At 41.5% G+C, this 20,300-nt stretch overlaps 1 protein-coding gene across 4 annotated transcripts in view; it reads right to left on the minus strand.

Annotated features, from left to right (window-relative positions):
- PRKDC (protein kinase, DNA-activated, catalytic subunit) overlaps positions 1–20,300 on the minus strand; it is a 189,496-nt gene that overhangs the window by 108,220 nt on the left and 60,976 nt on the right. For all 4 annotated transcript variants that reach the window (XM_008000566.3, XM_008000564.3, XM_008000565.3 and 1 more), the window contains exons 29-39: positions 20,103–20,202; positions 18,802–18,935; positions 15,080–15,328; positions 11,918–12,141; positions 10,688–10,896; positions 10,208–10,340; positions 9,238–9,396; positions 7,627–7,830; positions 3,666–3,851; positions 3,183–3,287; positions 1,205–1,372 (exon numbers count right to left, since the gene is read on the minus strand). In XM_008000566.3, coding sequence (XP_007998757.3) covers positions 1,205–1,372; positions 3,183–3,287; positions 3,666–3,851; positions 7,627–7,830; positions 9,238–9,396; positions 10,208–10,340; positions 10,688–10,896; positions 11,918–12,141; positions 15,080–15,328; positions 18,802–18,935; positions 20,103–20,202 — 1,871 coding nt within the window. The remainder of the gene's footprint in view (positions 1–1,204; positions 1,373–3,182; positions 3,288–3,665; positions 3,852–7,626; positions 7,831–9,237; positions 9,397–10,207; positions 10,341–10,687; positions 10,897–11,917; positions 12,142–15,079; positions 15,329–18,801; positions 18,936–20,102; positions 20,203–20,300) is intronic.

Below are 20,300 nucleotides of genomic sequence, written 5' to 3' on the forward strand. Positions count from 1 at the left end.
AGTTTTAGTAGAGACAGGGTTTCACCATGTTAGCCAGGATGGTCTCGATCTCCTGACCTGGTGATCTGCCCTCCTCGGCCTCCCAAAGTGCTGAGATTACAGGCGTGAGCCACTGTGCCCGGCCCTGATTCTTTTTAGGTTTTGCAGATGTTACTCTTCTCTCTGTCTCAGGTTCTGAGAGTACATGGAGACGAGCCTTCAGCAGGACCCCCTCCTTCACCATGCCAGGGACTCTTGCCCTCACTCTGATTCTGGTTATGTGCATCTTTTCCACACCGTCCTCGCTACAGAGGGGATATCCCAGGCCACTCCCCTGATGTTCTCATCTTGACTCTCCCCTTTTCCATCTCAGTTTCTGTTCTACTTTCTAGGAGATATCTTAATTTTATCTTCAGAATAGAACAGGTATGTTTTTTAAATTTTGCTTCTGCATATTTAATTTCCAAGGATCATTATCCTATCTTGTGGACACAATACCTTCTTTCATCTCTGAAATTATTGTGTGCAGTTTCCACTGCACTCCAGTGTAGGTGACAGAGCAAGACCCTGTCTCAAAACAAAACAAAACAAAACAAAACACACCAATGCATTTCATGTCTATGTCCAGACTTGGGTCCCATCCCCAAGATAACTCATGTATACACAAACATTCCAAAATCCGAAACACTTTTGGTTCCAAGCATTTCAGATAAGGGATGCTCAAACTATCGTATTAGGGATAATCACAAAATGCTTCTCAAATAACTGCTATTCTATTAAAATTTAGAAACTGGAAATTATTGGTAATATTCTATTTCTTAGCTTCTTTTGGTATTACTATTCATAACAAATATACTTTATATATTCCATTTTATGCATAAAATATTTCACAATTTAAAAATGGGAGAAAAAAAACAAATTCTCGTGGATTCACATATATGCCTGTCACTGCTTTCCAAGTGAATTAAATGGATTCTCAGGCTACGCACACATAAATAAATGGGATATGGTGCTGATTTGGTATGTGCTTCCTCTTCTACAAATAATGACCCTAGTAAAAATGTACTGTACAAGCTTTGTGTAGACAGAACATTCTGAATGACCTATTGGGTGGTTTACAACTTATCTGATTATGGGTATTTTACTCACTTCTTTTCATCAAGATATGTAACAACAACAACAAAAATCAGTGTTCTAATTTTACTTGATACTACTAGAAACCAACCTTTTTCATGCAGTCCACATAATTATTGAACCGCGGAGTTCCTGGGGGAAATTCTCTGGACTGCATGGGGAAGTGAGCAACGATGAGCTGCTCCAGAACACGCCTAAGTTCCTCCAGACTGCCTCCGGTGAGGCTGGTGAAGAATGGAAGAAGAGTGACAGCTTGGCCCTGTGGAACAAGGCAGACATAAGAAACTGCACGAGTTATGGCTTATATATCCCACAGAATAAATAAAATTACTGTTTTCTAAAGACACTGCAAATAAAGCACTATGTAGAATCAATGAATCACTTCAGCATAATTTCTAAATTATATTAAAAACTAACCTGAATATAATTCTGTACCTCAGCTTTTTTTTTTGGAGATGCAGTCTCATTCTGTCACCAGGCTGGAGTGCAGTAGTGGCACGATCTAGGCTTACTGCAACCTCCGCCTCCTGGGTTCAAGTGATTCTCCCTGCCTCAGCCTCCAGAGTAGCTGGGATTACAGGCACCTGCCACCACACCCAGCTAATTTTTTTCATATTTTTCATAGAGACAGGGTTTTGCCATGTTGGCCAGGATAGTCTCAAACTCCTGATCTCAGGAGATTCGCCTGCCTTGGCCTCCCAAAACGCTGGGATTACAGGCATGAGCCACCGTGCCCAACCTATACCTCAGCTTTGACTCTTACCCAGGCTAGTCGGTTGATTCCAGCTATGGACACATACATAAATGGGACATGGTGCTGATTCGATATGTGCTTCCTCTTCTACAAATAATGACCCTAGTAAAAATGTACTGTACAAGCTTTGTGTAAAAAGAACATTTTGAATAACCTAAGGAGTGGTTTACAACTACACATTGCAGAACTACATAAAAACTTCATACTGAGCTTAACAAGAACTAGGAGTTGATTCCTATTCTCCCTTGCATGGCAGATAAATTCCAAGACTGTCTATGGAGAAATGGGAAACTTGATTAATCACACAGCAGAAAATTCCAAAGAATTTTTTATCCAGTAAAAAGGTCCCCTTGAATAAAGGTCACTTTTCCATAGCGTTTAAAATCTAATTGTTCTAGGACTTTAAAATTAGTAACCTTAAAATGACAATATTTATTAATTCTTGACTCTAAAAATCACCAAAAATTTTTATATTATTTTTAATAGAAAAATGACTGAGTAATAAAGTCATTATAGCACAAAAAGCCAATTTAAATCATATGTATGCAAACACAAATGTTAATTCATCTAAATATGATAATCTTATACTTTAAAAGAAATGTTCTAGGCCGGGCGTGGTGGCTCACACCTGTAATCCCAGCACTTTGCGAGGCCGAGGCAGGCAGATCACTTGAAGTCAGGAGTTTGAGACCAGCCTGGCCACTATGGTGAAATATACTAAAAATACAAAAATTAGCCAGGCCTGGTGATGCACGCCTGAGATCCCAGCTACTCGGGAGGCTGAGGCACGAGAATCACTTGAACCCAAGAGGCAGAGGTTGCAGTGAGCCATGATTGCGCCACTGCGCTTCAGCCTGGGTGACAAAGCGAGACTGTCTCAGAAAAGAAAAGAAGAAAAGAAAAAGAAAACGAAAAGAGAGAGAGACAGAAAGAAAGGGATGGAAGGAAGGAGGGAGGGAGGGAGGGAAGGAAGGGAGGGAGGAAGGAAGGAAGGAAGGAAAGAAATGTTCTCATGTCTTGGAGAGACATCCTGAACTGAAGCAGGTGCAGGTCAGATAACACGCCCGGCCTGCTTGGCCTTCCTTGCCTGCTGACAGGTGGGTTGACTACACAGGTGAAATAAACACGCCCAAACAGGATGGTTATCGAGACTGGCTAATAAGTACAGGGGGATTACTGTGCTAGTCTCCCTATTTTTGAACATGTTTGAAATTTCCCATAATAAAAAATAAAAAACATCACAACTATGCAAAAATAAAAAATATGAAAATAGAAGAGAAGGTAATCCAAAAAAAATAAATATTTCACTGTTTACCTTTAAATGTAGATCCAGTTTTGTGTCAGCAAGTAGACTAATATATGTTGTAAAGACTTCAGGGAATGAACCATGACTTGTATTAAAAGATACAGATGAATCAATCTAAAGGAAGGAAAAGAAAAACAGGACACATTTGTATATTACATCTTTATTTCCTTTGTTTAAATTCCAGAAGTGAACTGTAAATTTAATTATGGGCTTCAATAATATTTTCACAATCATATTGTAAAATATTGTAATACTATCTGTTAAGACAATACATGCAAGGGTACATTAAAAAGATATAGCATAAGAAATAGTAAGTCTAATAAACAATGTACAAAATTTAAAAAGGTAAATATAAGCAACTATCCTGTCAAAATATTTTCTTATTTGTCAAACCAATGAGCTTTTGGAGCAACCTCCATCAAATTTTAAAGACACAAGTTACAGAGTTCAGAAGAACAAACATGACTGCTTTTTAAAGGAATCTCAAAATACCTGTAAAATTTTTGCCAGTAAGGCCAGCACTGCCATTTTAGTTTCGAGAGGGGAATCTTTGGCCCACCAGGAATCACACTTCTTCCAGTGTTGCAGAATTGTAGTCGCAAGTTTCAGTCCTTGGTGTTTCTGGCTTGCTCGCTCCCTGAAGCTCTGGTCTAACATGCCATTCAAAACGGTACTCACCTAAGACAATTTCGTTGTGAGTGAAGAAAAATTCTTAATTTTTGAAAATGACAGAAAACAAAATTTACCTTTATTTCAAAGCTATTCTTGGAAAATAAATAAGCTATTTCTATAATAGATGTTTATCTACTTCAAAACTCCTCGAGTTTGATTTGAGGTGCACTTTAACCATAGTTTTTCCACAGAAAGTACAGGGTGGCCTTAGCTATGTCATCAGGCTCATCCAGCTTGTCCTGGCTTTCCTAGTCTGGGCAGTCTAGGAAACAGGAGTCAGTTCTCTTCTGTCACCACCACCATCACTGTGCATGCATGCACACGCACACACGGGTGTACACACACAAGCACATAAATATGCACATATGCACAAATGCACACTTCCTGTCCCACCACCACTGTACATGCATGCACAAGCACACACAGATGTACACACATAAGCAAACATGCACTCAAGCGCATACTTCTGGTCCTACCACCATACAGGCACACACTAGCACACACAGGTGTACACACACAAGCCAACATGCACACGCGCAAATGCACACTTCCTGTTCAACTACCATCATACATGCACACCCACATTTCCTGTCTCACCACCACTCCTGCAACAGAGTGACAGGCTCATTTTGATCAGATTAACATTCACTATTCTGTTATTCTGACTATGCAAACATTTTTCACAGATGTTCCAAGTAGAAACAATGCTTTTCCCTTTTTGCACATTTTGTACTCCCTGAAGCTAATCTTGTTTGCTTTCATTGCGGTTTTCAATGCGTCTGTCATTAATTCATCATCAAACTCTCCCAAGTTATGAAATTGCTGCAAGACCTCTAAGCCTATCAGGTCTATCTGCTGCATCTCTGTGGCCACTCAGCTTCTGATCTGCAATGCTGGTGCTGGGTCATCCACGCCTCTGTGCGGGGCTGACATACTGCATCCAGCACCTTCCCGTCTTGGCTTACTGCATGATCACTCTCCACCCAGCAGCAACGTGATGAGAGTGCACAGGAACCTCTTGGGGAATCTGGCATGTCTAAAACATCTGCATTCCACTCTCACATAATGAATAATCCAGCTGGATTCAGAACTCTAGGCTGGAGACTTCTCTCATGAATTGTGGAAGAAATCTGGTTCAAGTCTTGCAGTGCCCACACTGCTGCTGAGAAGACATATGTCATTCAATTTCTAGATCTTTTCACACATAACTGCTTTTTCTCCAGTGTAAACCTGAGAATCTTTTCTTGTAGTGAAACCTCAGGGTTCTGAATTCTCAAGAAATGTGCTCCACGTGGAGCTGTTCCTGTGCACCATGCTGGAAACTCCATGGCTCTCTTCCACCTGGAAACTCAAAGCCTTTGCTTCTGGGCTCCTCTGGAGCTGTGTCCTCGGCAAATGCCTCTCCTGGCCCCTGCCTTCTGGAGCCAAGGCCCTGCTGCTCAACCTCGTGCATGAATGCCTAGTCTCCTCCTCATTTCTCTCGTGTTTTCCGTTTTGTCTTTTCACTCTACTCTCTGTGAGAGTTACTCAAGTTTACCTTCCAAACTCTTTCATTTTTAATTTCTGATGCCTATGCTTAATTCCCAAGAGACCTTTTTTGTTCTCTGATGTTCATTCTCCAAAGCAATTCTTATTTCACAGTTTTGTTTCTCATCTTTCAGTTTTACTTCTCCACCTTACATTCCCATCTCAGTGAACAGGCCTTGCCACAGTTGCCCATGTCCTGCTATGCCCTCTAGCGTCCCTTTCCCCAGGTGCCTGGGCCCCAGGGCTGCCGGCTCACAGGTATCACCCGCCTGGAAGTGCTGTGCAGCATGCAGGGCTCACTGGTGGGGAGGATCACTGTCGCTGACCCAGCTGGCTGTGATGTCTGTATCTTTATTTTCTCTTAGGGCTTGTCAAGATATTCTGGTGCCCTGCCAAGGGCAGACGCTGAACTGTATTTGGAGGGAAAGGGCAGACAGCCTCAAAGTCTAGAATTTAAGTAGGTTTGCATTTAACTTCCCTCTTTTCCTGATGGTATCCATATATTCAGCCATGCCAGAGCCCCCTAGTCTGGAAGTCTCTATCCTCTCCAGGGAGTCACTGCCTCCTGCCTTCTCTTTAAGTGGGATCAGACCTCCAGCAGCAGGGAAAGGAGGCTGCCCTGCACGGGAAAGCTGACCTTTGCTTAATCCTCTCTTAGCCTCTGCTCACCCTGCTCTCATGCCTGCCCTGCTGGGGCTCAGCACTTCCAACTTCCGATGTTGCCACACCTGTCCTTTAGATTTACAACTCCTGTTACTCTTGGAAATCCTTTTCTCCTTTTCTCTGTGTACTTTGAGACTGTAGTGGTGTTTCTGTTAAATCTTATTCTGTTACTTTAGAGGAATTTAGGGCAGGAATAGAGGTTAAGGTGTATGCTTTTTCTATCATTTCCATCAGAGGTCATAGTTTACGAAATCAGAATGTTAAATCTAAGTGTCATCTACTACGATTTTATTTCTAATTTTAAAGAATACAAATTCCTACTGCAATCTACCACAAAAGATTCCCTTACAACAGAGAAGCACTATTTGCAATAAAAGCTCAACTTATGAAATCATGTACTCTCCCTTAAAACGGTCATACCAACAGTTAACAGTTTCTGTCCACAGAACAAATTAAATTTCAAAATCCCAGAGGTTTAGCAAACGAAAGTCAACTATATATTAAATACTGATCTCCAGAGAGTCAATGTGAGGGGGAAAGGGCGACACAGCAGGAACGTGCCAGAAATGGTAACTCAGCATTGAGGCCACAAGAGAGCTCTGAGAACAGCAAGGTCTACCGGGGGCGGAGACCTGCCTGCAGCTGGTGTGAATGCAAAGCCAGCTCTGGGCCCTAGGATGGGTTTGTAAGCTCCAAGGCCACGTCTTGGCAAACATCAATATCCTGCATAGCTGTGCCTTATAATATTTAGGCTTAGAAATTTGCAAAGCATGAGGGAATAGAAAAAACAATCAATGTTTCAACATCCAATAACACTCATTAGCTATTTTTTATTTTTTTGAGACAGAGTCTCACTCTATCACCCAGGCTGGAGTGCAGTGGGCGTGATCTCCGCTCACTGCAACCTCTGCCTCTCAGGTTCAAGCAATTCTCCTGTCTCAGCCTCCTGAGTAGCTGGGATTACAGGCGCGTACCACCATGCCTGGCTAATTTTTTGTATTTTTATTTTGCCATGTTTGCCATGCTGGGCTCGAATTCCTGACCTCTAGTGATCCACCCATCTCCACCTCCCAAAGTGCTGGGATTATAGGCATGAGCCACCATGCCTGGCCTAACATTCATTAACTATTGATAAGGGGTATGTTTTGGGTTTTTCTGAGTTTGTTAAAAGCAAGAGCTTTTAACCTTCTAGGAAAAAATCTTGTCATACTTTAATGAAATATTTCAGGAATATGGCAACCCTTTTATGAGGATTATATAAGAAAATATTGACCAGGCGCGGTGGCTCACGCCTGTAATCCCAGCACTTCAGGAGGCCAAAGCGGGCGGATCACGAGGTCAGTTCAAGACCAGCCTGGTCAACATAGTGAAATCCTGTCTCTACTAAAAATACAAAAAATTAGCTAGACGTGGTGGCAGATGCCTGTAATCCCAGCTACTCGGAAGGCTGAGGCAAGAGAATCGCTTCAATCTGGGATGCAGACATTGCAGTCAGAAGAGATCGTGCCACTGCACTCCAGCCTGGGCAACCGTGCAAGACTCTGTCTCCAAAAAAAAAAAAAAAAGTTTATTTAAAAGAAAATTTTGTTACCATTTTGGGATTTTCCACTGATGACTGCATGAGCTCCAATACAGCAAGATCCAGATTTTTCAATAATTCCATGTTGATCGTTTCTGAGAACAAGCTATAGAAATACTCCCCATGGGAGAAGTGGATGACGCTGCTCTGTAAGCTGCCCAAGGATGGCGTGGACAGCACTGCTGGGTTCAGGAGAAGACTCACGAGGCGCTCACACTGGAAAAAAGAAAGGAGAGGTACCATAACCGGGGCACATCTTTGCATGGCACAGAAAGACCCTTGGCAACTGATTAACTTTGAAATTGGAAAATGACACAGGCCTAAAAAGCCTGATATGTGAAGTCTGGATTCAAGCTGAAATTGTATATATTTCAACTAGCCTCCATCTTCTAGGTTTCATTTTGGGAAAGAAATGTTCCTTGACCCATATTGCTTCCAAATGTCCAAAAATCTTGTAGTTGTTTTTTATTTTTATTTTTTGAGACAGGGTCTCGCTCTGTTGCCCAGGCTAGAGTGCAGTGGCATGATCTCGGCTCACTGCAAACCTCCACCTCCTAGGTTCAAGCGATTCTCCAGCCTCAGCCTCCCGAGTAGCTTGGATTACAAGGGCGTTCTACCACCCCTGGCTAATTTTTGTATTTTTAGTAGAGACAGCATTTCACCACATAGTTCAGGCTGGTCTCGAACTCCTGATCTCAAGCAATTCACCCGCCTTGGCTTCTCAAAGTGCTAGGATTACAGGCAATAAGCCAACCTGCCCAGCCTTGCTGTTTTTTAAAGACAGGGTGTCACTCTGTTGCCCAGGCTAGAGTACAGTGGCATGATCATGACTCACTATAGCCTTGACTTCCTGGGCTCAAGCGATCTTCCCACCTCAGCCTCCTGAGTAGCTGGGACTACAAGCATGTGTCACCATATCTGGCTAATTTTTTAAAATTTTTGTTGTAGAAACAGGGTCTTGCTATGTTGCCCAGGTTGGTCTCAAACTCCTGGGCTCAAGCCATCTGCCTACCCCACCATTGTTGCTTTGAGGGTAGAGTCTATTAAGGGTGAATATTTTTAGACAATTTAAATATATAATTGTTTACATTAATTGGACAAAGGGTGAAAAAGGGGTTTCTGCTACAGAAGAAAGGAAGTTGAGATGGAGTGAACACAGGGCTGGCTGCAGATTTCAGCTACAGCAGGGACTATTTAAAGTCAGCCCTGCATGGTTCAAAGAGCCATGAGAAAATTTTTTTTGGAGACTCTGGTTCCTCTGGGATTATCCTTCAGAGGCCCTCCCAATCATCCATGTGAAGGACCACCAAGGAGAGAAGAGGCCACATGTCAATGCGGCTCAGCTTCATAGTCACAAAACGTTCTCTAGCTAATTCCTTTTGGAAACAAAGTGGGATAGACAAAACCTTAATATAAAAAGAATGTTGTTCTATTCTGTTTTTTTTTCTTTTTTAACTATTGAGAAAATAATCTTTCAGAAAGAAAGTTGGCTCATGCAAATCACACAATACTCGTCCAGCTAAAACCTTACTACCCCAATTCCACAGTTTCTAGAGACACCTGCAAGTGACATGTGTATTTCTATTATCAGGGTGGTGCAGCATGAAGACGTGTTTTTCCTACCAGTCCTCCGAAAGCAAAGGCTAACTCCAGAAGTCCGCTGGCCAGTTGCTTACAACTGAGGTCTAGAGAAGGCAAACACTGTCTCTCATCTCCGGGGGCAATGCCTTTATAAACCAGGGAAAGAAGTTCTGTGCCAATAGAATGATGCAGATCTGTGGACTAAAAGAAAGCCAACATTGAAATGCTTAGCAAAAAGATATTTCTTAGAAAAAAACAACTTCACTCCTCTCATTAAATAAAAAGCCCACTTCAGATAGCACTGACAATTACCTTCCTATATTCAGAAAAATTTTAATTCAACTTTGCTTTTGTTGTTCTTGCTGTTTTGAGACAAAGTCTCGCTCTGTCGCCCAGGCTGGAGTGCAGTGGCACAATCGTGAGCCACGATTGTGCCACTGCAGCCTCAAGCTTTCAGGCTCAAGCAATCCTCCCACCTTAGCCTCCTGAGTAGCTGGGACTATGGGTCCGTGGCACCCACTCCTGGACAATGTTTTTGTGTGTGTTTTTTTTGTTTGTAGAGATGAATCCCTGCCATGTTGCCTGGGCTGGTCTCAAACTTCTGGCCTCAAGCAATCCTCCTATCTGAGCCTCCCAAAGTGCTGGGATTACAGGTATGAGCCACTGTATCTGGCTCAACCTTGCTTTCTATGCTAGATTCTTCATTTGTGTTATCTTGCCACACAGGTACAACAGCAGTTCCTAAAGTTTTTCAGAAAGCTGCCCTGGAAATATCCAAATGTCCTTTATTTTACTTTCATTTTATATTTATAAATTTTTACATTTGCTTTCATATTTATATTGATATATAATAGATATACAGATAGATAATACCTACATGTCTAGAGCAAGTATTTCTATAATTCCCATTTCAGCATGCTCAATACATAAAGGACTTTTAAGAATATAAATAAATACACTAATTACCATACTAAAGCTAAAATAAATGTAAAAACAAATAGGTTATAGTTACCTGAGATGGTAATATACTATGCAGAAGCCCAGCTCTGTGAAGCTGTTTACAGGCAGATACAACAGCAGCCAGCCTGCTCCTGTCCATTTGCGCGTCAGGGCCATACAAATTGACGGCACAAAGCTCCTCAATGCTGGCCATGCAAGAAAAACAGTAAATTAGGTGAGCTCTGATCTCATTAAGATACACTGAAAAAAATGTTTGCACTGTTATGAAAGCAAACAGAGGCAACACCTAACAGGATCCACTAGCATGGAGATCAAACACGGCGCTAACCACATCTGAAGTTTGCTTAAGTTTGGTGCAGGGAAGGCACTGGTTATATGTGATTTCTAAACAACCATTGAGGTCACTGGCAGCAAATATCCCACTAATATGAGCCTTCGCTGAGGAAGCAGGAGCAGCTGCAGGAGCACGGCAACATACTAGGGCCTGAAATTCCAGGACAACACGTCCCTGATTGTTGACCCAAGTACCCACCTCTGTGCTGTTATTTTCTCTCTCAGATGAGTCTCTAGGATATCTTTGTATGGGGACATCTTTAGCGCTTTCATCAGGTTCACACAAACATCAGGAAGATGAGCCATAACCTGGACATCTCCGACGTTGAAACCTACGCTTGCAGGCTCACACAGCGTCTGCACCAGGACTCTCATCAAGTGTGTATTACACAAGTCCTTTTTCAGGAGCTATAACAGACGGTTTGATAAAAACACTTCGTCAGCCAGCATTTCTATTTTCACCAGAGTGTAGGGCCCACGAGGTTGGGAACTTCTGCCTGACTAAGGGAGAGGTGGACAGAGTTTCTCTGTAAAACGGGGGCAGCGTAAACATGTGAGGTTTGTGGGCTAGACGGTCTCTGCTGCAACTCCTTACGCATCTGTTAAGAAAGCAGCACAGACAACAGGTGGAGAGAGGCGCACAGCCATGCTCCTATATAGCTTTATCTACGGAGCAGGCAGCAGGTGGGGCTGTGTCCATGCACAGGGTTTCCCAGCTCCTGACTCAGGACACTGCTGTATCCCAGGGCCTGGTGTGCCATAGGCACCTGGCAGAGATTCCCTGAATGAACTGACTGGAGTTTGTTTACACAATAAGCCTCATGGATAAATCCATAAATATTTGCTAGTATGTGTTTCCTAAGGTAAACGTTTAATCATAGCATAAAATACAGCATCCAATAAAACAATTAGAAAAAACTACTTTGTATTTTTATTCACACAATGAAACTCTGAAGGACATGCAAAGTTTCATGATTTTCGATAGATCGTTCACGATGACTGTAGTTATTAACGATGCATTGTAATTTTGCAAATTGCTAAGAAAATAGATTTAAAAGTTCTCATCACAAAAAATGTTACATATGTGAGGTAACAGAAACGTTAATTAGCTTGATTTAGGCATTCCACAAGGCAAACCATATCAAAACATCATGTTGTATAACATAAATACAGTTTTTGTCAACTAAAATAACTTGACAAATTTATTTTGACAGATAACTCTTCTGAGAATGTAAAGTTTTAGAAAAGCCAAAACCTGGCCTTCTCTTCCTGGTTCTTCCCAAAGTCAGGAAAAGCTGGGTCGAGAGGACGAAAAATAATAATAATAATAACCATAATAATTTTTTTAAGCCAAAATCCCTTCTAATAGAAACCTTTGAAGCAGCTTTCTAGTAACAAAAACTGACCTCAAATTAACAGAGCAGCCTACCTTCCATCCTTCTGGGGAGGTGTTCAGCAGAGTCGTGGTGAACTCCATAATCCGGACCACAACGGTGCATTTGCTGTAGTTGTACCTTTCTCCCTCTTGGGGGCTTGGTCTGTCACCTGCTGCCCCAGTGCCAAAGCACTTTTCTGCTGCTATAATGTCATGCATGGCAATGCTTTCTAAAAAGAAAGCCACTGCTTTCAAAAGTGAAGACTGGGCTTCAGTACCTAGAAGCAATTATAATAAAATATTAATATATGCTTCCTTTCAACTCCACTAAGATTAATATAAAATTGCTTCTCTAAGTATAGGTATGACATACGTTCAGTAAAAATTCAAAATTTTTCAAAAGAAACAAATAGCTTAATAATAGCTGAATAAAGTGGCAGTTATTGCTTCTCATATCAAAAGGACACACTGATGGAAGGTCAGGTCTTTATTCTCAAACATTACATGTGAGAAGATAAATTAATATGACCATTTTAAAAGGCGATTTGGCAATTCATACCAAGTTTTTAAAAATACGCATGCCAATTTCTATCAAATGTTTAAAAACTCATTATGCTTTGATCCAGCACTGAAATTTTAACCTAATGAAATGACTGCAGAATTGCAGAGATGTGGTTGTAAGAATGTTCTTTTTAGCACTGTTATTAATAATGAATGCTATTAATAATGAAAAAATAAAAAATCCTGTTCTTCAAAGGACAGAAACAAATTATGGAGCAGTCTTCAAGCAGGTGTGGACGGGCACTAGTCATCTTAATCAACTTTCAGATCCATCCTCAAAAGGGCTTTGTCATAAAACTCATTTGTCTGAAAACACCCTGGAGCTGGTTCTCCTTTCCCTTCTCAGACTGTTCATCAGGACTCTCCTGCTTAAGGAAAGACAGACCCACCCTCACCTCTCTCCAGTCTAACTATAGTTTATTACTCCAAGGTGCACAGCCCTTCAGAGAACCAAGGGACAATTTAAAATACTTGTATACTGTTGAAAGAGTAAAGGCAATGATTGAGTAAGAAAGCCTTTTTGTAAGTCTCGGCCGGGCGCGGTGGCTCAAGCCTGTAATCCCAGCATTTTGGGAGGCCGAGACGGGCGGATCACGAGGTCAGGAGATCGAGACCATCCTGGCTAACTCGGTGAAACCCCATCTCTACTAAAATACAAAAAAAATTAGCCGGGCGAGGTGGCGAGCGCCTGTACTCCCAGCTACTCGGGAGGCTGAGGCAGGAGAATGGCGTGAACCCGGGAGGCGGGGCTTGCAGTGAGCTGAGATCCGGCCACTGCACTCCAGCCTGGGCAACAGAGCCAGACTCCCTCTCAAAAAAAAAAAAGCCTTTTTGTAAGTCTCACAGTTTCTAATTCTTTGTTTCCAATATAATTTAAGGAAAGTCAAACTGTCAACTGATCTCATTAAAAATAATTTTGATAACATGCATTTTGATGTATTCCAAGAACTGAGATAACTTACATTAAGAATTACTTTCAGCCAGGCGCCGTGGCTCCCGCCTGTAATCCCAGCACTTTGGGAGGCCAAGGTGGGCGGATCACAAGGTCAGGAGATCAAGACCATCCTGACTAACACAGTGAAACCCCGACTCTACTAAAAATACAAAAAATTAGCTGGGTGCAGTGGTGGGCACCTGTAGTCCCAGCTACTCGGGAGGCTGAGGCAGGAGAATGGCATGATCCCGGGATGCGGAGCTTGTAGTGAGCCGAGATCATGCCATTGCATTCCAGTCTGGGCGATAGAGACTCCGTTTCAAAAAAAAAAAAAGAATTATTCTCAAAAACCAGGTATCCTTGAATCCAACAGAATATTGGATTGTAAGACACACTGCAACCATGGATCTGTTAAATATGGGAAAATGTACATTTTAGAATAAATCAAATATGGCACTTATTTATGTGAACAAGTTTGTTTTGTTTTATTTTCTGAGACAGAGTCACTGGAGTGCACTGGTGTGATCTCGGCTCACTGCAACCTCCGCCTCCAGGGTTCAAACGTTTCTTGTGCCTCAGCCTCCCAAGTAGCTGGGATTAACAGGGACCTGCCACCACGCCTGGCTAATTTTTGTATTTTTAGTAGATATGGGGTTTCTCCATGTTGGCCAGACTGGTTTCAAACTCCTGACTTCAGGTGATGTGTCTGCCTCGGCCTCCCAAAGTGCTGGGATTACAGGTGTGAGTCACCACGTCCAGCCATGAACAAGTTTTTTTAATACTAAAATCTATACATACAAAAATAGAATTCCAACCACATAATTTTACAGTTTATATGCAACAATTATCAAAATTTTTATATTTGTTGTGGCAGTAAAAAATGTAATGTGCACTAATAATAAATGTAATCATAACACAGAAAAAAAATTTTTTTTGAGACAGGGTCTCACACTATTGCCCAGGCCAGAATACAGTGGCACAATCACGGTTCACTATAGCCTCAACCTTCCAGGCTCAAGCGATCCTCCCACTTCAGACTCCCTAGTAGATGGGATCACAGCTGTGCATCACCACGCCTGACTAACTTTTGTATTTTTTGTAGAGATAGTGTCTCGCCGTGTTGCCCAGGCTGGTCTCAAACTCCTGGGCTCATGTGATCCTCCTGCCTTGGCTTCCCAAAGTCCTGGGATTACAGGAGAGAGCCACTGCGCCCAGCCAAGGAATCTTTAAACATACACATCTTTTCATTAAAAAGACATAGATAGGGATATAGTAAAAAGCAAAAAAACTTAATACTTTAGGATAAAATCATTTCAAGGGTATGAAATGATAATATGAATTCAGGGACTCTGCAAAATTTCCAATAAAGCAGTTATATTTTAAAGCCAATGATGCTGTATATAAAACTGCTACAGTATTTATTGTTCATGGAATACATTTTTTTAAAGTAATACTAACAGTTTTGTGTATTTAAAATGTCAACATTTACAACACACCAGAAAGTATAACTTTTTCAATTATATAAAACTATGAGAAAAACTGTATTTGTCAACTTTGAAGTCTGAAGGAAGGAACCCTCGTGGTGAGGTGACATGAAAGCACGGGCAAGGCAGACGCACAGCACCTATTGTCATGTCGCTGGGATTCTGACCTGGCAGAGCCTCTGCCAAGGGTGACCCTGGCAGCACGACATACACCAGCAAGAGGCAAGGGTGACCTACCCAGGACCTGGAGCGCTCCCACAATTCTCTCGCCAATGAAAGTGTTGTAGCACTCCAGCGCAGCCAGGAGCAGGTCCAGCCAGCACAGCGTGGTCTGCAGGCTGAATGGCCCCCGCAGGTGCAAGAGGGTGGGCTGGGTCAGGATGCCTGAGGGCTGGCCACAACCACCCCCTTCAAAGGTGTTGATGATAAAAGAGACACCTTCTTCCTTGAGAATATCTTTCAGCCACAAATTAGGGGATCTGTTGCCTTTAAAAAGAAACAAAATTAAAATACACACACATACCTACATTTCTTTAATCTAATCTTCATACCTAAAATTTCAAAATGATATGGGACAATTTTTTTTCATTTTACTATGCATTCAATTTGTTTCACTGTAATAACTTCCAAGAATGTATTTCCAACACAGCCATTCTCTTCAGGTTCCTTAAACATTATAAAAACAGTTGGACACCATTTGGAGTAGCTGCATACTAATACTCTTTCCCCTGCCTTTTTATTTAAAAATCATTATTCCTTTAAGTCACAAAACAGCATTTGCAAATGAGAACAATAATATCTACCTCTTGGACAGTTACAAAGATTAGCAGAATTAAAGGAGTTAATATTTGAACATGTGCTTAGAATAACATCTACCACACATAAGTGCAGCGTTTGTTAAATAAGAGAATCCAATAAGCTGTTTTTTCCAAGAAATTTTCTTTTAAATATTAAACTTCTTCTAAATTAAAAAGACAAATACATAAAACTGCATTTTGTATGCTCTGAAATCAGTAGCACCGAAAATGTCAAATCATTCTGACTCTAATGAAGAATTCAAAACGTTATCTCTGATGTATTAAAAAGAGAACATTCGGCTGGGGGTGGTGGCTCAGATCTGTAATCCCAGCACTTTGGGAGGCTGAGACGGGCGGATCACTTGAGGTCAAGAGTTCGTGACCAGCCTGGCCAACATGGTGAAACCCCATCTCCACTAAAAATACAAAAATCATCCAGGCATGGCGGTGCGCGCTTGTGGTCCCAGCTACTCAGGAGGCTGAGGCAGGAGAACTGCTTAAACGAGGGGAGGTTGCAGTGAGCCAGTATCACGCCACTGCACTCCATCCTCAGCTACAGAGTGAGACTCGGTCTCAAAAAAAAAAAAAAAAAAAAGAGAGAGAACATTTTGTATATTAAGAGGAGGAATATTCTGTAATGTTCTGTTACTTTCACTAAGAGGAGACAAAGAAATCTATAATAATGAGCAAAAAATAAATAGTAAGGTATTTAAATTTTACCTCAAGAGCAACAGAAGGAAAATGATAGAAAGGACACAGAAAGGCAGATCGAGAGAGAGCAGCCAAGGGAACATCACAACTAGAGAGAGAAGCTGAAGACGCAGACAAGCACGCTTGGGGTTGGGGAGCCTGCCCAGCCCTACTTCTTCCTTGGTCTCCACTGAAGACCTGCTGTTTCTGGGCCTGGGCCACACTGAGTCTCAGTATTCAGAAGCCACCAGGAGCTGTCTCTCTTGGACACACGTCAGAGGGACAACCCTGCACCTGTTGTCAAGTCCTACTGATCTGGGTGTTCATGTACCCAGGACTGCTGCTACACAGTGAGCTAAAGAGACACCTGACACAGACACTTAAAAACAACTAAAGGAAGCTAGATGCAATGGCTCACACCTGTAATCCCAGCACTTTGGGAAGCCAAGGCAGGAAGACTGCTTGGGGTCAGGACTCAAGACTAACCTGGGCAACATATTAATACCAAGACCCTACCTCTATAAAACAAACTTTAAAATTAGCCAGGCCTGGTAGCCACGCCTGTGTTCCCAGCTACTCATGAGGCTGAGGCAGGAGGATCACTTAAGCTCAGTTTATGGCTGCAGTGAACTATAATAATGTCACTGCAACCTAGCCTGGGCAAAAGAGTGAGACCCTGTCTCTTAAAAACAAACAGGTGCTGCACACCTGCAGTACCAGCTACTAAGGAAGTTGAGACAGGAGGACCACATGAGCCTAGAAGTTTGTGTCTAGCCTGGACAACATAGTGAGACTTTGTCTCTAAGACTGAAAAGGAAAAAGATAAAAGAAAACAAAAATACCCACTGGGGGATAAAATACCAAAGGAGAAAGGTGGTTACACCCTGGAAGGCCACAAAAGAGATAAATCAAGGAAGGCTCCTTAATGTTACACAAATTACCTGTTGGAAGAAGGGCAAGGCTCACCTACTACCTAGAAGCCTTTGTCCAACAAAATCAATTCTGAGAGGTGGAACTCTATTTAGTCCAGAATACATGAGGTCCGTATCATAGGCAACTTAGAAGAGAATAGCACTAGAAATGCCTGTGGTCAATACAGCTGAGGACACAAGAAATCCCATGCACTACCAGAGTCACAGACTCAATGTGAGATAGTGGTCTGCCCATAAGCAGCTCTACCAACACGCTATCAGGGTCTCGGTTTCTACTAAATATAGGAAAAGTGCCTCCCACTGCCCTCCAGCCCTTCCCCAGCCACTGGTCTACTCTTCAATGAGAAATTTCACAAGGCTGCTGTGAGAATGACTTAACATATTTAAAAAAAAAAAAAAAACTGTTAGCTAAACACATTAAGCAAATTGAAAATGCTAGGCCAGGCGTGGTGGCTCATGCCTGCAATCCCAGCACTTTGGGAGGCAGAGGCTGGCAGATTACAAGGTCAGGAGTTTGAGACCAGACTGGCCAACACAGTGAAACCCTGTCTCTACTAAAAATACAAAAATTCGCCTGGCGTGGTAGCACACGCCTGTAATCCCAGCTACTCAGGAGGCTGAGGCAGGAGAATTGCTTGAACCCAGGACGCAGAGGCTGTAGTGAGCCAAGATGGTGCCATTGCATTCTAGCCTGGGCGACAGAGCAAGACTCTGTCTCGAGGGGAAAAAAATTTTTTTTTAAATGCTAATGTTTTTTAAACAATTATCTAAATTAAAACACAGATACACATTTCTATTATGTATGTAAAATGATATAGTACAGTAAATTTACACTTTATATAGCATATATAAAATAATTGAACTCAATTATAGTATGTATATATACTATATTATATACTCTACAGTATATAATATGTAGTATATAACATTCTAATATATCCTATAGTATAACAAAAATTAGAGTCCTTCTAAGTTTTAGAAGCCCGGAAATACATAAAGTAACTTTTTTCCTCTTGTTCTGTGAAGAAAAAGCCCAGAGAGAACTCCACTCCAACTTTTGCCAAGGAACCAGCACACCCATCTCACCCGAGACGCTCTCCACGCATGGCACGGGGCTGTGACAGCCCACAATGGGGGAAGGCAGGACCTGATCTGTCCTGAGCACAGCTTCCCCACTCCCAAGCTATCAAACCTGGGTATGGACTTAATGGACAAAACTGAACAACACATTTATTCCTGAGAAATTATTTCAGTCCGTAAGCAGTTTAATGGTTTAGCAATTACTGAAAAGCACAGGTTCACTGCTTTCCTTTAACATCATAATGATTTGAGATTATTCAGACTTAGGATGCTGGCAATTTCTTATTAATCACATGCTGAAATAGAACTGCATTAACTCATCAACTGTTAAGATTCTGAATCTTAACTGAATATCATGTTAACTGCAATGATCACCCAATTACTCAATTCTTCTTTGCTTCTTTTAAATGGGATAATAAAGCAAACTGTAGTAAAATTAAAGACATACAGATTACCATACCTGGCAATAAAGGAACGAATTTATAAAAGAGTTCAATGGATTTGTGTCGACATTCTGTCTGGGGCCTCCCACAATGAGCTAAAAGCCACTTGACCAGATCCAGTAAACACAATGACGTGGAAGGTGGAAATCCTCTGCAGAGAGACAGCATACAGTCATTAGTCCCTCTCCAACATGCAACATTCAGCTACCAAGGCTCTAGAAATCATAAACTCATCTTTATCACACAGATACATGTAGAAACCTCACTAAAAGGCATTCAACTTATTTTTAATTTATTATAATTAGAGTGCAATCAAAATAACATAGGTGAAAGGGGTCCTAAATGCTGCTCATGTTCATTTTTTCATGTGGGGAAAAATTAAAAAGTTCTCCTTAAAAGAACAGCACTAAGTATTTTCATGTTTCCTTTGCAATGTACCTTGTAAAGCAGTGCTTCTCAAAGTGTGGTCCCTGGACAGCTGTTCCAACATTACCTGTGCACTTGTTACAAATGCAAATTATCTGGCCCTACCCCAGGTGTACACAGAAATTAAGGGTGGGGCCAGCCCAGCGATCTGTGTTTTAACTAGATCTCCAGGCAATTCTAATGCATGCTCAAGTTAGAACCAATGAATTAAACCGATATCGTAAGTTAATAGTAGAATCTGGAAGAATCAACTTTAAAACAACAGAGAAAATATTAATCCAGTTCACACACAGAATTGTGCTTCTCCAGAGTGGTAGTCACTATCATGGACAATAGACGTCCCCAGACACCCTGCAGAGATCTGGAGGGGCTCATGGAGGGCACTCACCCTACTGAAGAAAGCAACACCACTGGGATGGAATAAGGGCAAAAACTGGAAACCACTGGCCAACACCCCAGCCTTGGCTCTAAGCAGTTTCATTTCCTAATTTTATAATTCCATGTCTGTCAAGATGTTACTATTTGAACATTCAGTTCATACACTTCAAAATTTACTGAATGGTTCATGCATATTCTAGTCAAATCATCCACATCAAAACATATTCAAAATTAGTGCATATTAAATAAAACGTCCATTACAAAACTAATTTTCAATTTGTATCTACTATCTTAACCCAGATCAAATACCTTACACCTTATCCCTTAAATCAAGTATTTTCAAACACAAAGCTTTTTAACGTTTTTTGAAAACGAACTCTTCGTACTTCCACACATTCCTTGTTTAGGAAGTAATTCCTTATACTTCCACAGATCCATCCCAGGCTGTCCTTTATTAGCTAAGAATTAGTTTTATGTTGTGGGAAAAGACGGAAAAGGAAGCAAGATCACCTACCGTGGCAAACGTCGTTTCTTTGCTTTGTTTAAAGAAACATGCTTCTTTTCAATGATGCGGCATAGGTGATCAATGGCATCACAACACTGTTGAATTGTACCTGTTCTCAAGTACAAAGACATATTTCCAAAGAAGCATATATAGCTGATTATTATTAAATTTGTATTATAAATTTGTTGGCCTAAATTTTTAACTGAA

The sequence above is a fragment of the Chlorocebus sabaeus genome, chromosome 8 (assembly GCF_047675955.1).
Source record: "Chlorocebus sabaeus isolate Y175 chromosome 8, mChlSab1.0.hap1, whole genome shotgun sequence".
NCBI lineage: Eukaryota > Metazoa > Chordata > Mammalia > Primates > Cercopithecidae > Chlorocebus > Chlorocebus sabaeus.